Genomic DNA, 18,455 nt, shown 5'->3' on the forward strand with positions numbered 1-18,455 from the left:
TGTGCATTTTACTGATAATACTTCTGTATAATTTTGAATACAGGCATTTGGCTAGTAATATTGTCATTTTGGTATTGCTGGTTTTACTTAAATAGGGAATCAAGATCAGACCAATATTATCCCCTTGAACATTTGTGCGAATGAACATGTGCAAATACAATGAGTCTGTTGCTTAGTATAGTTTAGTGTCAGATGGTCGCCTATGATATCATAATAATAATAATAATAATAATAATAATATTACAGGGTCTCGTTTCTCAGTGTGGGTAATGTGGGGTTATAATGTTGCACAATATTTAGACTCTTATCTATATCTGCCGGTAAAGTCTTTAACATGCACATCATGATGTAACATATTATTCTGTAGGCCTATTGTTCCATATCTGAAGCTTTTAAGCGGAAGGGAAACCACTAGTATCAAGAAACAACAATACAAAGGTCACGCTGATTATTTATTGGCAATCTGCCAAGAAAGCGCGCAAGCACGTGCGTGTGTTCTTTGCGTGCGTGCGTGTGTGCGCGAGCGTGCGTGTTTACGGGAAGAACCTCTGAACGGAGGAGGTGGAGTCTTACGAACATCGGCTTAACTCACTGGAAACAACCTCCGGTAACCTTCCTCCACACACAGACGCGGTCTTTACGGCAGATATCGCCGCCACCACATTCCTCCGCTCACGATAGAACCCCACACACGTTTTGGATCCTCTTTTTGGATTTTAATGCCTGAGTTAATAATTAATTTAGCACTACTCTCGGGTAGTTTGCATATATTTTCCTTTGGCGACGAGTGGCTGCGGTGCGGGGCTGAACATATCCGCAAGGTAAGTTAAAAGAGTGAAAAGACATCTAAAGCGGGTCTTTCTGCATCATTCAAGCAGGCAAAATTACAGAAAAGAGGGAGGTTGTAATGCAGGTTAAAGCACAGCAGTTGTCTGTAGCTGCTTGGACTCTCGTTGCAATGCAGCCGAGGGGGGTGGAAGTGGGATTTTTGGGTTGTTGCAATATTGTGAATCTAGTGGACCGACTTTTCCAAAGCAGAGGCTCTGTAGCGGTTCGGAACTGTTATGGCGCCTCCTGCCTCAATATGTCCCGCACGGTGAAGCCGCCTTTAATTCCCCTTTAGGGGATCCGAGCAAAGCATACTAGACCAGACGGGACTCCTTTTTAGTCACAGTGAAACCGGAGATTGGGTCCTCTGTAGTACGACCGACCATCTAGTAATAGGAGTTATTCAGTGAAAGAGGGGGGAGAGAAAAGGGGCGCCGGACTCTTTCACAGTGACCCCATTTTTGAAATCCCTTGTTGCGGTACGCCCGATCGAAGACAATTGAAAGCAATCAGGATCCCGTTGCTGTCTGGGTGCACGGCGCAGCAGCAGCAGCCCACTCAGCGCGAGGAGGCGAGGATTCATTCAAACTAAATATAACCTGCCTGCCCAGTCTTGCTTCATGCATTTGTCACAGTCCTAACTGCATTTGATGGGGGTAAACCGAGAGCTCCAGTGTGAAAAGGTGGTCATCTATTCATGCTCATGAATGACGAGACTGTAGCCTAAATGTGTGCATCAGTCTATAAATAGATGGATAACCTGTGCTCCCTGTCCCCAGCTGTGTTTAGGTGCTCTCTCCCAGCCCCTCTCTGGATGCGTCAGACTCCTCTGCCCCGGGGACCTGGACCCGGTGTGTGACCCCGCCACCCTCACCCCATTCCCCCTCTCTTTCCTTTCCCTCTGCCCTAAACTCCCTTCCACCTGTTCACCCCAGCACTCCTGTTCTGGGCCCCCTGCCTCTCAACCAACGGGCAGAGGCAGGGGGCCATGGCGCAATGGTAGCCTTCAACGGTCCCAACCTCCTCGCCATGAGCAGCGTGACCCCTCCGGAGGGCAGGGTTCAGGGGTCAAACTTTACCCCACACCACTACAAGCCCTTCAGCTCGCATGCACACTACCAGCAGGTCAGTCACATTTGAGTGTTCAGAGAATTAGCTGTGTTTTATTGAAGTCTAAAAAAGAATCCCACTGGCTGATACCACATATTAAAGGCATGTTTTTCTACCTATTTCAGGTGATGCATGCATTGCGCAAGTTAAAGGAGAGTGGGTTTTACTGGGGGGCTGTGGGGGGCCGGGAGGCCAGCTCCCTGCTGCGCTCTGAACCGCCAGGCACCTTCCTAATCCGCGATTCCTCAGACCACCACCACTTCTTTACCCTCTCTGTCCAGACGGCTCGAGGAACCAAAAACCTGCGCATCCACAGTGAGGGAGGCGGCTTCTTCTTACAGCCAGACCCCCAAAACACCCAAGAGACCCCACAGTTTGATTGCGTGCTGAAACTCATAACGCACTACATGGGGAAAGGGACAGATGTTAGAAGGAGCAGAGAAGGGGCATGTGGGGGCAATTCAAGAGAGGCAGAAAAGAAGGGGTGCAACGTATATCTAATCCACACCGGCGGAGAGAGGATTCCCTTGGAACTGCACCGGCCCCTCTCAAGTTCTCTCTCATCCCTGCAGCACATTTGCAGACGGACCCTGAACAATCTGGGGGGGTCCGAGCAAACCGAGCAGCTCCCACACACAATTAGAGACTTCCTGGAGGAGTACGACGCTCCAATATGACTGACAGGAACTGCAAAGGTTCCGCTACACGGACCAGGGGCCTGGTGGACTGCAGACCAGTTCTCAGCGCATACGTGAATATGTGCCCTATCAAATACTGACCAGAGTTAGCCTCAGATGCCAATGTGCGTTCAGTTTATAATTGTGACCCAGATCTGCTTCAACACTGACGGACACCACCTACCTAGGGTCTCCCACTGACCTGGGGTCTGGGATGAGGAGTGTGATTTAGGTAGCCAATGATTACCTCGTCCGTCCTGCCTTGTAAAAAAATGACCACTAATGTGAGTGGCAAATAAAGCCAGAGGTCAAAGGTCAATGTTTCCTATGACTGATTCAGACGCAGAGCAGAGCCTCGTAGAAGATTAACCTGATTGGTCGATAATAACGATGACAGTGACGACATGATCAATAGGCCACCATTGATCCCTGTGGTTCTAATGTGCTCAAGAAGAAACCTCTCCCTCTGTCAGCATGACATTTACAACTCTTTGGATCACAGGACAGAAAGAAAGACAACAAAGAACAGAGGGGGTGAATGAAGGAGGCGTTACTGGGGAAAAAAGAAAAGGCAAAGTCCAAACAAGGGGCCCAAGACAGAGAACATACAGTATTTGTTTGTCTGAGTTTATGTGTTGTGGTGGCACACACATTTCCATTGCTGCTTCCCGCAAATGTTGCCTCATAGAGAGGCGAGGGAGAGGGGCGGTAATGCATGCTAGCTCCACACACACACACACACACACACACACACACACACACACACACACACACACACACACACACACACACACACACACACACACACACACACACACACACACACACACACACACACACACACACACACACACACACACACACAGGTACAGGCACAGGCCAGCATGTAGGTTTTTGTTAGTGTGGGAACAAGAGAGGGTGGGGGAGCATTGCAAAGCATCTTCTCCTTCTCTCATGGTTCTCCTACATTACCTTCTCCTGTGACCATCTGAGTTGCATGTGCGCTTTGACAGTAACAGAAAACAGACTGCTGATGCAGAGACAAAAGCTTGTTACTGAGACAAAGGCCTTGGCACAACACCAAACAAAACAACCAAACGTATTTTTATCCAGACAGGCTGGAAAAATGTCAGCGACACTGTAAAAGCTCCTTGGGGAATGACGACAATGATGATCCAAGAAATTGGGGGGAGGTGGAAGATTTAACGAAGGGTAAAGAAGAGCAGGAAATGGTATTAGGAAAGGGAAATTAAACGGGACAGAGAACTGGGGTGGGGGCAAGGGTAGGGGAGAAGGGGGAGGAGACATACTGGTATACAGCTAAACAAAAACATTGATGTGATGGATGTCCCATGCTTAGAGGAAATGACCAACCGGCTCAACAGGAAGCTGCTCCTGTAACTATAAAGCCAGGTTCGCTAAGAAGATGTGAATTAGAAAGTTTGGGCTGAGTCTTAAGTCTGTCTTTAAGACCCTCCTAACAGTGATTGTCTTCAACATTATCATCTCGAGCTTATTTCTTCGTGTGTCTTTGAGCATCTTTGCCCTCCCTCCTGATTTCCTTACATTGCCGTTCATGAGAGAGGAAAAGGAACTGGACAGTTTTAATCCCTGTAACTTTAGAAAGGTTTCTAGCCCCCATCTTACCTTCCATTGTTACCTCTGTAGCAGGAGTGGACAGTTGGGTTTGTCTGTCTGAATTTTAAGGAAACACTTCCTTAAAGCGATTATAAAAAAAAAAAAAGAAGAAAGGAAAAAAATGCCTTTTGTAAAACAAGATTTGATCAGAATTGTTTTTGTCTGTGTTTGACTAGTGCTCATACTTACCTGTGATCCATATTGGAGTGGTAGCCTTTTCACATCATACAATATTGTGATCTCATGTGGCCACTTGAGACGAGCGCTAAAATAGTAGTAGTAGTCTTTCGGGTCAAATCTCAGTCTTATTTTCTAACATCAACACAGTTTTTTGTTACATGTGTTGGACCACACATGTATGTGAATCATTTTGTCTTTTGTAAAGACTCTCGCAAAAGGCTGGCCACTAGTCTGGCATAACGCAAGCTGTAATATCTGAAATGACAAGCATTACAACAAAATAAATGAAAAGGAAACATTGCACATATTTATATTTCTAAAATATTTCAATAATTTATATTAAAGAGCACTATTTTTACAAAAGTCAATGCATTTGCCCTGTGTGTTACTTCACTGTTTCTTTGCCGCCTCCTCTTTTGCCTCTCTTCCTTCACTGAGTCAATATTAACTTACTGTAATGTATTGTTAGGGAGTCTGTATTCCAGCAATGCCTGGCCTCACAACCACATTATTACCTTCAAATGGGATTTCCAAGTTAAACAAAGCACTTTTCATTCAGTCAACAGGCTTTAAAAAGCCGGACTGTCTCTCAAGCTCAAGCATTCATCATAAGTTTAAAATGACTGCAATCATCACTTCTTGTTTTCTCTGCTAGAGCATTGTGGGTAAATTCCATAGGCATCAGACAACATATAGGAAGGGGTGTGGTCATGATTTTGTCAGACATGCCCTGCAGATGTACACAACACATTGTAACGAAAGGGTTCCCAGAAGCATGTAGTTATGTTAACACCATGACGCACACACACACACACACACACACACTTTGACACAGCAGTTACTGTGTAGAGAGCCCACTTTGGGCTGGACCTAACTGGAAAGGAATGCAGCTGGGGTTTTATACATCCTGCCTGAGGGCCTGAGTGAGGACGGTGTCCTCTAGAGAGAGAGAGAGAGTGTGTGTGTGTGCGTGAGGTCAAATAGGTGAAAGGGTCCACGTGGAGGAGATTTATGATGGTCTGTGGTTTAAGTGTGCATCCAATGCATTGTGTGTGTGTAGATTGCTGTTGGTAAAATGAAGCAGGAGGTGAGTTTTTTCATTTTTATATTCCACACACAAACCCACACACACTCACCCACTCACAGTACCCATTCCCTGCATACCTAGTGTTCTGTCTGAGGCTGGCTTCCAGGAAATGAGGCACTTTAATTGAGTTGAGTTTTTTATGGCTTGACTGGTGAGAGCGAATTAGGTGTCTTTGTGTGTGTGTGTGTGTTTGTGTGTGTTTGTGAGTGTGAGAGAAATGGGGACTCCACCTGATGCAGAAAGAGCAGTAAGTTTAGCTCACAAATAAAACTGAATTGTTGACCATTTTAAGGTGTGTGTGTGTGTGTGTATATATATATATATACACACACACACACACACAAAAATACACACCCTATGCCATTTACCATATACCCCACACACACACTCACACTGTCGGGAGCAACAGACCTCTGGGAAAGGAATTGAGAGGACAATGTTTAACAACTGTTTTTAAAGCTTACCTCAGTACAGGTAATAACAATAATTCAAAAGCTCAGTTCCATAGTTCTTTATTTTGTTATGACATTTACAGGAAAAAAATGTCGCAAGTTGTGCGTGCGTGTGTGTGCGCATGCATGTGACAGTGTTTGTCTATGAGAGGAAGACTGAGTTTGCAATTATAGACAAAAATGACGTAGTTCAAGGAACAAACAGGAACGATTGAGCCTTCTTCCCAAAATCCATCTATAATAATCTACACACACACACACACACACATTGTCCAAATAAGCCAGCTCAGCTCACTATGACTCATATTATGTTCCCCATAGTTGCCTGGTTAGTGGCTCTGGAATACTTTGCCTGTATCCTTCACTTCTCTTGTGAATCTCACACACTCATAGTCTTTCCACCATGATTCATTTTCGGGTAATGACTTTCCGTGTCCTGCTCAACAGTTGTCAACAGTGTCCTCGGCCAAGCGCAACACCCAGGCTCTCAAACAACTGAACTTGGTTTGGAATCTTTTATTTCAACAATCAAAACATTCACACTAAAGTTTGGCCCCCGCCCCTAATAGCTTCAACACTGTGTTGTAAACCAACACGAGAACATGTGAAGTTAAGAAACAAGGACAATGTTTTTAAAACAGTTGGTAACATTATAACAGTTTCTTTTTTAATTAAATTGTTGACCTCATGCCAATGTCAATGATGTCTAGCCTAGAAGGTGGAAAGAATATTACAGGGTTAGGAGTATACCCTGCAACAAGCAATCCACAGCGGTGTTCCAGGAAGGAGCTCCGGTTTGCTGATTATTTCTTCCAGGAAGGCTTTTTGTTGGCTGATCTGCGCTTATAGGAAAGATGTTTGGTTGGCCCATCAGCTCAAGTATTGTCACAGCCGCTTCTGATAAAGCCAGACCAGCTTCCAGGAAACCAAAGATTTACCCTCCAGCATTCCATCATTCCTCTACCATCAGTGCACAGAGAGAAAAAGAGGGAGCAGGAGGGGTAGAACAGGGACATGGATCAATAAAAAACATATGGGAAGCATACAGATAGTCAGATGCACTCAAAGATGCCTGCATGTATTTGTGTGTGAGCCTGTTAAGACACTGTTCTTGACCTGCACTCATTGTGACACATAAAAACCACATTATTTTTCTACGCTGACTACAGCATCATCCCCCCCTACAAACACACACACACACACACACACAAATATTTATTGCTCTATTTAAATACAATATTTTCTGCAACCTGCAAGGTTGTAAGCTCTAGATAAAGCTTGTAAGTGGACATTGAGTCCACAAATAAAATTATCTCAATTCCTTCCTTTACACTTTAATTTCTTCCTTGCTCTTTTCATATCTTTCTTTTTTGTTTGATTGACATTTATTTTGTCAGCTGATCTTAAAGAATGAAAATCCCCCCAGACTGGAGATCAACTTGATTCTTCAGTCATGAGTACTTTTACTTTCTACATGTTACTTCTAATGATGGTGCTAATCCTACTAACAGTTAAATTGAGAATGTAGTGTTTTTTATTGTAGCGCTGCTGCAGTCTAACGTTCAAATACTATGCAGTTCTGTTTGCTGGCCTAGGGGACACAGTGACACCTGAGAGTACTAGAGGGTTTGGTCTGAGTCCATGCCGTTACAGTAAGTCATTTGGGATCCGAGTATCTCTGTGAAGCACAGCTGTGAATAGAGAACGAATACAGCAGCAAAACCCATCTACAAACAATTCAACCGTGTCTATTACAACTTGCCTTACAACTGCCTTTTACAACCTGTTTGACACTTTTCCGGTCATCCCAGGTCTTTGTTCTTCCAGCCAGTAACAATATAGGCACACCCATCCGTTAGGCTTTCAAGGTGTCACAGCTCAAAGATTTCAGTGTTGAATTAAACTACAGTTGCAGGTGGTTGATATATACAGTATATATAAACACAAATCTCATCTCAATTAAGAAATATATACAGTTATATAAATATATACACTACCGGTCAAAAGTTTGGGGTCACTTTCAAATTTCCATACCACTGCATTATAGACAGAATACCAGTTGATCTGAGTGGGGGGCTGATCTTTAATGCAATATCTACATTGCCTATTATTAGCAACCATTCATCCAATGTTCCAAAGGCACATTCTGTTTACTAATTTGACATCATTTTAAAAAAAAATAACTGAGAAAACATTGGAGAACCCTTCTGCAATCATGTAAACACATGATGTAATCTGAAAACTGCTGCCCTGGTTAAAAAAAACAATACTGATCTCAGCTTGTATTCTGCCTCTAATGAAGTGCAATGGAAATCTCTAAGTGACCCCAAACTTTTAACCGGTAGTGTATATAAATATATATATATGCATATATATTTATGGTAACCTTGTAACTGAAATATACATTTTGGGAAATGTACTTTTTTGTTTTTATTGCAAAGAGTTAGAAGAGAAGGTTGATAACACTCCCATATCTGTACACTAAATGTGAAGCTGTAGCCAGCTGATGGTGAACTTAGCTTAGCATAAAGACTGGAAATGGAGAAACATCTATTCTGGCTCTGTCCAAAAGTGACAAAAACTGCCTACCAGCACTTCAAATGAACAGTTTTTTTGTAGCATTGTGGGACGTTTTGAAGGCACTGATTAGTGGATAGAAATGGACACTGAATTAAAATAGTGGATAGTAAATATAATGCACTATGTATTAAATAAGGAGGAACCTTCAACACAGCATTGATTGTCAGCACCAAATTGCATTATAATCAATTCTGCTGTTGATGAGATACTACATTTCGAACCCAGGTCTGCTGCATACAGGAGTAAACCTCTTTATAGGGGCGCCCACTCTTCCAACTGAGCTATCCAGGCACCCGACATCTACATTTATAACACTTTTAAATAAGTAAAAATTCAATTAAAGCACATGTAGATGGGTAAATGTACCTGCTGTAGTTACTCAAACACGCAAGCGCGCACACACACACCCACACACACACACACACACACACACAAACACACATTGTCTATTTAAGTCAACATTATCTTCGAGTATGAATTGACACTAGTAGATAAAGTGTGTGGGAGGGTGTTGGTCTGTGGCTGTGAGTCAGTTATATAAAAAAGAGTTAAGATCAAAGCGGTTCCACTGCCTTTTGGCGTTTCTTTATCAATGCTCTTCCATAGTGGTTTCCACATTTGATAAAATCATTAACAGACTTGTCCCCTCCCTCAAGGTACACATAAAGCACCAGGTTGAAGACCAAAGTCAGATAAAAAAAACTGGGAGCTCCAAAATCTCACAAGTTCAACCCAAAACAGCTTTCTGAGTTTTGTTTAAAATTACACATTAGATTTTAAAAGGGTTTCACTGCAAATTAAAACCTACAGAAGCTTTCAATCCAAACAGGACATTTTGAATATGAACAGCGGTGCTTTTCTGACAATAACTGACAGGCTGCTCTGTTTCGTCTCAACAAGGACCCGATTGGATTAAACGAGCCTCAGTGCTGAGCCCTCTGCTCCGAGTCCATTCATCCAAGGACCTGCCACAGCATGAATCCCCCCAAATGAAACAAATGGCACTTCTCAGGCTCAGTGTGTATGTGTGTGCATACGTAAGTGGTTGTGAGAATAAAAACTGTTCATTGCTCTACTTAAATTATCCATTTACTGCAATAGGTGGCATTTTGACACACACACACACACACACACACACACACACACACACACACATACACACACACACACACACACACACACACACACACACACACACACTCACACACACCATCTCTTTTTAAATGTTCCTCAAAGAAGAAAACAGGGGGTCCGCTGTGTGTGTGTGTGTGTGTGTGTGTGTGTGTGTGTGTGTGTGTGTAGCCAAGCAGTGAACAGCATCTAAATGCAATAGCCAATCAGAAAGCTGTATAGACACTGAGCCCCCCAAGTGCTGGTTTATAGGGCTCAGCTTCAGAGAAGTCACATGACTTCCCAGAGGGAGGGAGGGAGAGAGAGAGAGAGAGAGAGAGAGAGTGAGTGTAAGAGCAAGCGAGATGGAAAGTGGGGAAAGGAGGGAAGGAGAGAGAGGAGTAGGTAATGTAGGAAAGGAGGAGGGAAGAGTAAAAAGGGGGTCAGGAGGGTGACAGGAACGCTGCGAGGGGTGAACCGAAGGTCTGGTAGATGAATGGAGGGGAAAGGAGGTAAAAGAAAAAGAGATGCGACGGTTCTCGGAAGTGAAATTGTACAGGCGGTTGATGGTCTATAATTACAGCTGAATGAACAAAATGAGAAATGAGTGACTGAGAGAGGAGAAGTCAGCGAGTTGATGAATGAAGGATGAAATGAATAAGTGCACAAGGCGATAGTGGTCGCAGTTGATTACTACGGTTGGTAATCTTGATGGTCTGGTTAACCCTGCCTCATACTGTCATACAATAACTATCTTAACCCCAATGCTTACACTTTACCCAAATTACAAAAAACTGGTAAATAATTAATGTGCAAAGGTTCCGAAAAAGTAAAATTTAGTTTGAACACTCAAAGCATTTTAAAATCCTTTGTCATTCCAGAAGTAATTTTCGACTTATTATAAGCCATTTGTTTTCATTGGCACTTTCGCTTATTGGTAGAAAGTGGTTCCAATGAAAACTGTTCACAGAGAGTTCCATAGAACTTTTCCAATACTCGGAGGAGCACTAACAAACATAATTGGCTTCCATAGATTTATGGTGAAAACAAAAGAATATCTAAAAGCTTTGTTAACACAACCGCGAGTACCCTATGTGGTCAAAAGTACAAGGACGCATGCTTTTGGTCTAGGGTTCATGGTTTGGGTTTTAGGCGTCCATTGAAGGGAACTCTCAATGCTACAGCAAACAACACTTTAGAGGGTACTTCCATCTTTGTTGCAACAGTTGGTGTAAGGCGCTTTCCTGTTTCAGCGTGACAATGGCCATATTGTTCAAAGTCAGGTACATAAAGAAATGTGTTTCTGATATTTTCACTGGTATGCACAGAGCTCTCTAAACTAAAACCCATCAAACACCTTTGGGATGAACTGGAGCTTTGTGTGCGACATCCATGCTCAGCCTCAACAATGCTCTTGAGGCTGAATGGGAACATTTTCAATCTCTAATTTTGTCATCATGATTGTCTATACTGTAATTTTACTATGTTGGTCTATTCTGCATACACGGCATCTACTGCATGTCTTTCCATCCAGCTAGAAGTTTTTTTTTAGCGAGTTTCCATATGCAAATGGAAGGTCTTAGAACAGAGGGTGTCGTACGCTGCACAGATTGAAAAGCCCCTAAAGCCTTTAATTTTAAAATCCTACATCACAATGGCCCAATATGACCCGAGTGACACACTGGATATGTGTTATCTCACTCTGAGTATGAATGAACCTGGCTCAACAGGAGGGTTCCTTTTTAGAATAGCCTGAAAAAGAGTTAAAATATGGCTTTAACGACCTAAAAAATATTTGAAGCTTTAATTAGACATTTAAGCCTTTAATTTTAAAATCCTAGATCAGAATGGATGAATGAATATTACCTTAAAGGGAGATTTGTGAATTGTGATATTGAGCTATATAAATAAAATTGTCTTGACTCGAGATGAGAACAAATCCCTGCAGCCACAGCCAAAGAGATGATCAGTTGCTTTTGCTTGATGCTCAGTTGTCCACATTTATTTGGTCATATAGTGGCAGAGAAGTACCCTGATTCTGTTTTGAAAAAAAGAAAAGAAGGAATTTAGAATCCCCTGCATTTTCAGAGAAATGGACGTGTTTGCGTGTGTAGTAAAGCATGTCCACATGGCCCATGCCACATTGGGGGGGGGGATATAATGTGGAATGTGAAACAGATGTTACTCTAGTTTCACAGGCACTGATGTCAACACCTTTACACTGCACAGGGACGTGTGTGTGTGTGTGTGTGTGTGTGCGTGTGCGTATGAGAAACCTCATTTGAGGGGAGGCTTCCCATAAACACCTGTTTTGTTCCGGTTAACGTCTCTCGTCATGGTGAAGAAATGATGGCCTCGGTGAAGAGGAGAGAACGAAAGAGAAGGGAAGGGTGGGGGGGGGGGGGGGTCACCTCTATTCGCCTCCTTCTGTGAAAGAGAAGAGCTCATGTGAGATGAACACATTCGTTTATTCATTCGGCCCATCTATTTTCAGCCCAGTGGGTTTATGGTTATTGGAAAGGCGTTGCCGTCTCGCTACTTCCCAGAAGGAGTCAATATTTCTCCCTCTCCTTCATTTCTCCCTCTCTGCCTCTTTTTCTCTAATTCAATATTTTCTCCAAAACACCACTCTCCCCTCTCCACGCACAGGCAAGGAATGCTGGAAGGCATTTGAGAGAAACAAAACACAAGCGTACGCACACACACACACACACACACACAGAAAAAAGTGTAATGTTACCAAAGCCAACAGTGATCCCGGAAAACCTCCTTCTCAGGATGTCTCCCACTTTCTCCAGCTTATCACAGTTCCCCATCGCTGCTCTGTGTTGCTTACAGATGGATCTTTATCTCTCTCTTTTCACGGCTCTTGCGGGGCTCTGGGGACCGACTGTGGCCTTTTTACGACGCTGATGTTTGCTAATGACTTTTAATGACGACTTGTTATGGCTCATAAAACCTGGCTCTGTTACTGGCAATATCAACTTTAACTACAGTGTGGTGCGGTCTTGATAACACACACTAGGACATTTATCGAGTGATTAACATCAGACAAGACAGCAAGAGTATGCATGTGAATTGGAAATGTGTGAGAGGGAAGAGAGACGTGGATGTGTAGTTGTAGCATTTGTGAGCCAGAAATGAAAAAAGGGAGGAGGGAAGTGTTTTGTAATGAGTACACCTCCCTTGTGCCTAATCTCAGTCAATGGTAGATAAATTTCCACATGCCTTCACCTCCAGATATTGACATAAGGGAGCTGGGACATAAGCAGTTCAGTTTGGGCTTGAGCCCACACCCCCATCATATTATCATCATGGGTTGCGGGCATGCATTCACCTCCTTTCTCACTCCCTACAGTCAGATAAACGGGTGATAGGTGACAGCTAAGTAGAATTAGCTTTACAGCTCAGCACAGGGGTGTAAAGGTCAAGCCAAAAACAGGTTTGCGACCCCTGAAGAATCTGAGGGTGTCACTGTTATTTCAGAGCATTCATGGCCACAACACGTCATACACACTAGCACAGGGACAGACAAACACACACAGATGCACATTTACGCACATGCATGCCTCACTCACTGGGGTTGATTAATGTAGGACTCGTGACAGTTAAAAACGTATTCTACATAAACCATGACATATTCGGATTGACAATTGTGGAAAAGTAGAGGAATGTGTCTGAGAATACTTTGAGGGAAAAGAGTCATCAAAATAGCAAGATGATCTGAGTGAATATGAATATGTTCAGCATTCAACACTGGTAGGAAAACAACACATTTTTCCTATTTTCCTAGTTTTCTGTAAAGAAAAGGAAACGCCTGTTAGGATTGTCAAATAATCCTTATTAGTCGAGGTAGGACCAGGTAAACTTTACTATCCACAAGTAGGAAATTCATGTGGTCACCATTACATGCTCCATTGTTATACAGCCCGCTGCATTAACATTAAAAACATAAACACAAAACATTTAAAGAAAGAAAAACAAGCACAAGACAGACAAAGCAGTAAAAACACTGAAGAAACATGACAACCATGTATGAATAAATAAAAGAGTTGAGTGCTGCTACATACAGCATTCTCATAGTTTAAAAATGACTCAGAGTATTTAAGTCCATTGTGTGCAGTTGTGCAGTCTAATTGTTGTAGGCACAAAAGACTTGCTGTACCTTGTAGTCCTCATTTTCATTTGCAGGAGTCTGCCACTTGAATTAGTTTGTCATTATTTGTTATCGTTAAAAGTTGTGTCGTTAAAAATTGTATCGTTAAAAGTAAAATTTGTTTTTTAGACAAAGCAATAACCGATTATTGAGAAGACAACCAACAGGTTAATCAGTTAATAAAGTCATTTTTTCTTATAAAATATATAAATATAAAATGATTACCCATACAGTATAATATAATCCAGTACAAAAACACATTTTTGTGAAGCCTATGATGTGTCCATGAGAAGTTGACCTAACTCTGGAACTTTTAAAAAGTAATTCAGTTTGGTGCATCATTACCACAAAAAAAACCAGCCTCATAATGTACCAACTCTTCTCTACAAATAATATGAACAACATTTTAATTTTGATTAAGATTGCAGGCATGTTGTAATGGATTGCATTAGACTGTAGTTACTTTGTTTTTTTACTACTTTTATACTACTACTACTACTTGTACTTTTATTTTGTTTGTAATCTATAAGGGAAAAATCTAAATAAATTCTAATTCTTATTCATTACATCATGTTAAATTGCTACAGTTTTAAAATGACACGAATTTCTATTAAGTTTCCAGATTTACATCGGAACAAAGCGTTTTGATATTTTCTCAGACTTCATGTTCAGTATAATTAGCTTTGTTGGGAGAACGGTTCCACCTTGAGGCCCACACGGGTCTGTGCATGCCGATGGGCTGCTGATAGGTCGTCCATTGGGTTTCCTTGCAGACAATGATTACCGATTACAAGTGAACGATCCAAAGTTCAACACAAATCTCATAAACATAGTTGTAAGAGCAGCGTTATGTCTTTGAAAACCTTTTCCTGTAGAGCTCTGTTTAAATTTGTGAACCGTGGTTTCGTCGCTTTGAGCAAACCGCTGAGTGCACGAGATGCAGTAGCTATCGCGAGCTCCGCCCGCGGCTACTACAACAACACCGGGAAACCCAGGTGCCCAGGACCGGGCGGGGCGGCCCACGTCCGGGTGGTGGACCTCCGCAGCGACACGGTGACCAAGCCCGGGCCGGCAATGAGGCAGGCCATGGCGGAGGCCGAGGTCGGAGATGACGTGATGAGAGAAGACCCGAGTGTAAACGGTTAGAGCCGATTCAGCCGCACCATTAGGGCGTGACAAAATCAGAAATAGTTAAAAATAATATCACAGCCTATGTTTTGTATACAATAATATCAGAGCCTATGTTTTATAAATACAAAACACAGGCTATGGTATTTTTTTTTAATATAGGCCTATAGCATACACATAAAAGAAAACTCTCCTGTGTGGTGGTTCAGAAATGCACTCACACCTGCATGCTCCCTAAACTTGCCTTTTTGACAAATCTTTGCAGAGTTACAGAAAATTGCAGCTGATATGTTCGGGATGGAGGCCGCTCTGTTCGTTCCCTCTGGAACCATGAGTAATCTCATCGCAGGTAAACTTTGCATTTATTGGCAAAGTCTTAATCTAATTTACAAGGTCAGATTGTTCATCACTGTGCATGCATCTTGTTATGCAGTGATGGTGCACTGCAGGGAGCGAGGCGACGAGATGATTGTCGGTGATCTGTCACATTTACACATCTATGAGCAAGGAGGGAGCGCCCAGGTGAGTGTAACAAAGCAACAGACACCTGTGGTCAGTTGGTCGGGCCCAATGCGCCTGTCCTTCCTCAGTGCATTCATTCAGTGTGTTTGTGTGTTGCCACAGCTGGCCGGTGTCCATGCCACCACAGTAACCACCCTCCCTGATGGCTCATTTGACCTGGAGCAGCTAGAATCGAAGATCCGCCATGGTTACCCCGACCCCCACTACCCCCGCTCACGCCTCATATGTGTTGAAAACACACACAACATACAGGGAGGGCGTGTGCTACCTCTGACCTTCCTGCAGGAGGTGTGTGTAATTCATGGTGGTATAAATCTTTTATATGTCAACATGTGATCCATGCCTTGCTATAAGAGAAGGGAGAATCCAGCAGCTCTCACAGGTTGGTGTCCATTTCCAAGGTTCGTGCTTTGGCAGATAGATATGGTCTGTCAGTTCACATGGATGGAGCCAGGGTGATGAACGCTGCTGTGGCCCAGGGGGTGCCTCCATCCACCATACTGCAGCACACACACACTGTGAGTGTGTGCCTCTCCAAGGTGGGACAGCATCACACATGCACGCACGCACGCATGCGCCCACACACACACACACACAGAATGGACCCAAATATACAAATTAATTTGCATTTATTGTAACATTAACATGTGAACAGAGTCAGAACCAACAAAATAAAACTTCTCAAAGTCAAATTCACATGTGTGTAACAGGGTTTGGGTGCCCCTGTGGGAACCATGCTAGCTGGACCCCAAGACTTCATATACCGGGCTGTGCGGTGCCGTAAAGCCCTGGGTGGGGGGATGCGGCAGGCTGGTATACTGGCAGCAGCTGGACAACTGTCTTTACTAAAGATGGTAGGACGACTGGAGGAGGATCACCACAATGCAAAAACGTTTGCTCAAGGTGAGCAGCAGATATTTCTGTCTTCGAAAATGAAATCATGAACTGCCTGCTCGTAACTTCGTTTCTTTCCTTCACCTCTCCCAGCTCTGCTCGACTGTGACCCTCCTCTATTCGCTGTAGACATGGCTGCCGTGGAGACAAACATTCTGCGTTTCCGTCTACGGGAGACCAGTTTAAGCCCCTCTGAGTTCTGTGCCCGCATGAGTGAGGTTGGCGAGAGAGAGGAGGCAGCACTGGGACAGGGGATACAAGTTCTCATGTACCCCCATTTTGAAAATTCAGTACGGGCTGTATGGCATCTTGGCATTTCCCCTGAAGATACCCTGCTGGCCATCCAGAAACTGCAATTTGTGGCTTCTCAGTTCTTGAAGGATAAAGTCAGGGCCCAGTGAAACGGATGGTTCTCAAGAGGTGTAGTTTAATTACTAGGACTGTTCATAGAACACTTTCACATATGAATCTAGAAAAATACTATAATATGTCAACACATAACACATGAAACACTGATCAACTGGAGTCACTTTGGATATCTTTATATCATTATTAATTTCACTGAATTCAGAGTTTTGTAATCCTTAAATTAAATAATGAAACCACTGTCCTTTTTTATTTTTATTAGCAAGACACAGTTACTTAAAACAGTTTTGGTTACTGATATTTCAATTAAAGAGTTGTTTTTTTTAATGTTCTATTCTTATCATTTTGTCTTACTCTGGTTTGGGCTATGTTGCAAAAAGATGATATATCACATTTCTATTTGGCATTAGGACATATTTGCATCTGTTGACAATTATGTCAATATTAATTCTTGCTAATTATGTCATGGACATGTCCAGTATTTTTACAATGCAGTAACCATACAGCCACAAGATGGCACTAGTGTATTATTCCCTGATATACGTGTAGTGACTGAGCTGACAAAAGTAAAACATGTCCATTTCTTTCTATTCCCAATTGTATGACTGATATTGTTTATTTATGTCTGATATATTGTACAGGCCAAAAGTTTGGACACACCTTCTCATTTAATACTTTTCCTTTATTTTCATTACTATTTACACTGTAGATTATCACTGAAGGCCTTAAAACTATGTAGGAACACAAGTGGAGCCTTGTCTGGGTTAATTAATGGCATTTCTTACGTTATTAATGGAGTTGGGACCATCAGTTGTGTTGTACAGAAGTCAGGTTGATACACAGCCAACAGCCCTATTAAACAACTGTTAGAATTCATATTATGGCAAGAACCAATCAGCTAAGTAAAGAGAAATGAGTGGCCATCATTACTTTAAGAAATGACGGTCAGTCGTTCCGAAAAATTGTACAGTCACCGAGAACAGTCACACAAACCATCAAGCGCTACAACAAAACTAGCTCTCATGAGGACCACCCCAGGAAAGGAAGACCAAGAGTCACCTCTGTTGCTGAGGATAAGTTCATCCGAGTCACCAGCCTCGGAAATCACAAGTTAACAGCAGCTCAGATTAGAGACCAGATGAATACCACACAGAGTTCTAGCAGCAGACACATTTCTAGAACAACTGTTCTAGCAACTGGAGACTGGGTGAATCAGGGTCTTAATGGTCAAATAGCAGCTAGCAAACCACTGCTAAGGAGAGGCAAAAAGCAGAAGAGATTTGTTTGGGCCAAGAAACACAAAGAATGGACCTTAGACCAGTGGAAATCTGGGTTTTGGTCTGATGAGTCCAAATTTGAGGTCTTTGGTTCCAACCGCTGTGTGTTTGTGCGACAAAAAAAAGGTGACCAGATGGATTCTACATGCCTGGTTCCCACCGTGAAGCATGGAGGAGGAAGTGTGATAGTGTGGGGGTGCTTTGCTGGTGACACTGTTAGGGATTTATTCAAAATTGAAGGCATACTGAATCAGCATGGCTACCACAGCATCCTGCAGCGACATTCCATCCCATCCAGTTTGTGTTTAGTTGGATCATCATTTATTTTTCAACAGGACACTAACCCCAAACACACCTCCAGGCTGTGTAAGGGCTATTTGACCCAGTGCTAAGCATCTCTGGGAACTCCTTCAAGACTGTTTGGAAACCATTTCAGGTGACTACATATAT

General features: G+C 42.9%; 2 protein-coding genes and 1 long non-coding RNA gene across 3 annotated transcripts; all 3 read left to right on the forward strand.

The window, feature by feature from the left end:
* Positions 1–549: 549 nt before the first annotated feature.
* Positions 550–3,169, forward strand: socs3b (suppressor of cytokine signaling 3b). Its single transcript, XM_034859497.1, has 3 exons — positions 550–821; positions 1,608–1,953; positions 2,064–3,169. Exons 2-3 carry the CDS (start codon positions 1,825–1,827, stop codon positions 2,613–2,615), a joined length of 681 nt encoding a protein of 226 aa, XP_034715388.1. The 5' UTR covers positions 550–821; positions 1,608–1,824; the 3' UTR covers positions 2,616–3,169.
* Positions 3,170–3,399: 230 nt separating this feature from the next.
* Positions 3,400–11,210, forward strand: LOC117936472. Its single transcript, XR_004654962.1, has 3 exons — positions 3,400–4,532; positions 10,815–10,816; positions 11,197–11,210. It is a non-coding gene; the product is annotated as an uncharacterized LOC117936472 (long non-coding RNA).
* A 3,457-nt stretch (positions 11,211–14,667) lies between these two features.
* On the forward strand, positions 14,668–16,967 carry tha1 (threonine aldolase 1). Its single transcript, XM_034859462.1, has 7 exons — positions 14,668–14,959; positions 15,212–15,295; positions 15,380–15,468; positions 15,571–15,756; positions 15,870–16,007; positions 16,179–16,371; positions 16,456–16,967. Exons 1-7 carry the CDS (start codon positions 14,668–14,670, stop codon positions 16,761–16,763), a joined length of 1,290 nt encoding a protein of 429 aa, XP_034715353.1. The 3' UTR covers positions 16,764–16,967.
* Positions 16,968–18,455: the final 1,488 nt, after the last annotated feature.

This window comes from Etheostoma cragini, chromosome 21 (assembly GCF_013103735.1).
Source record: "Etheostoma cragini isolate CJK2018 chromosome 21, CSU_Ecrag_1.0, whole genome shotgun sequence".
NCBI classification, from domain to species: Eukaryota; Metazoa; Chordata; class Actinopteri; order Perciformes; family Percidae; genus Etheostoma; species Etheostoma cragini.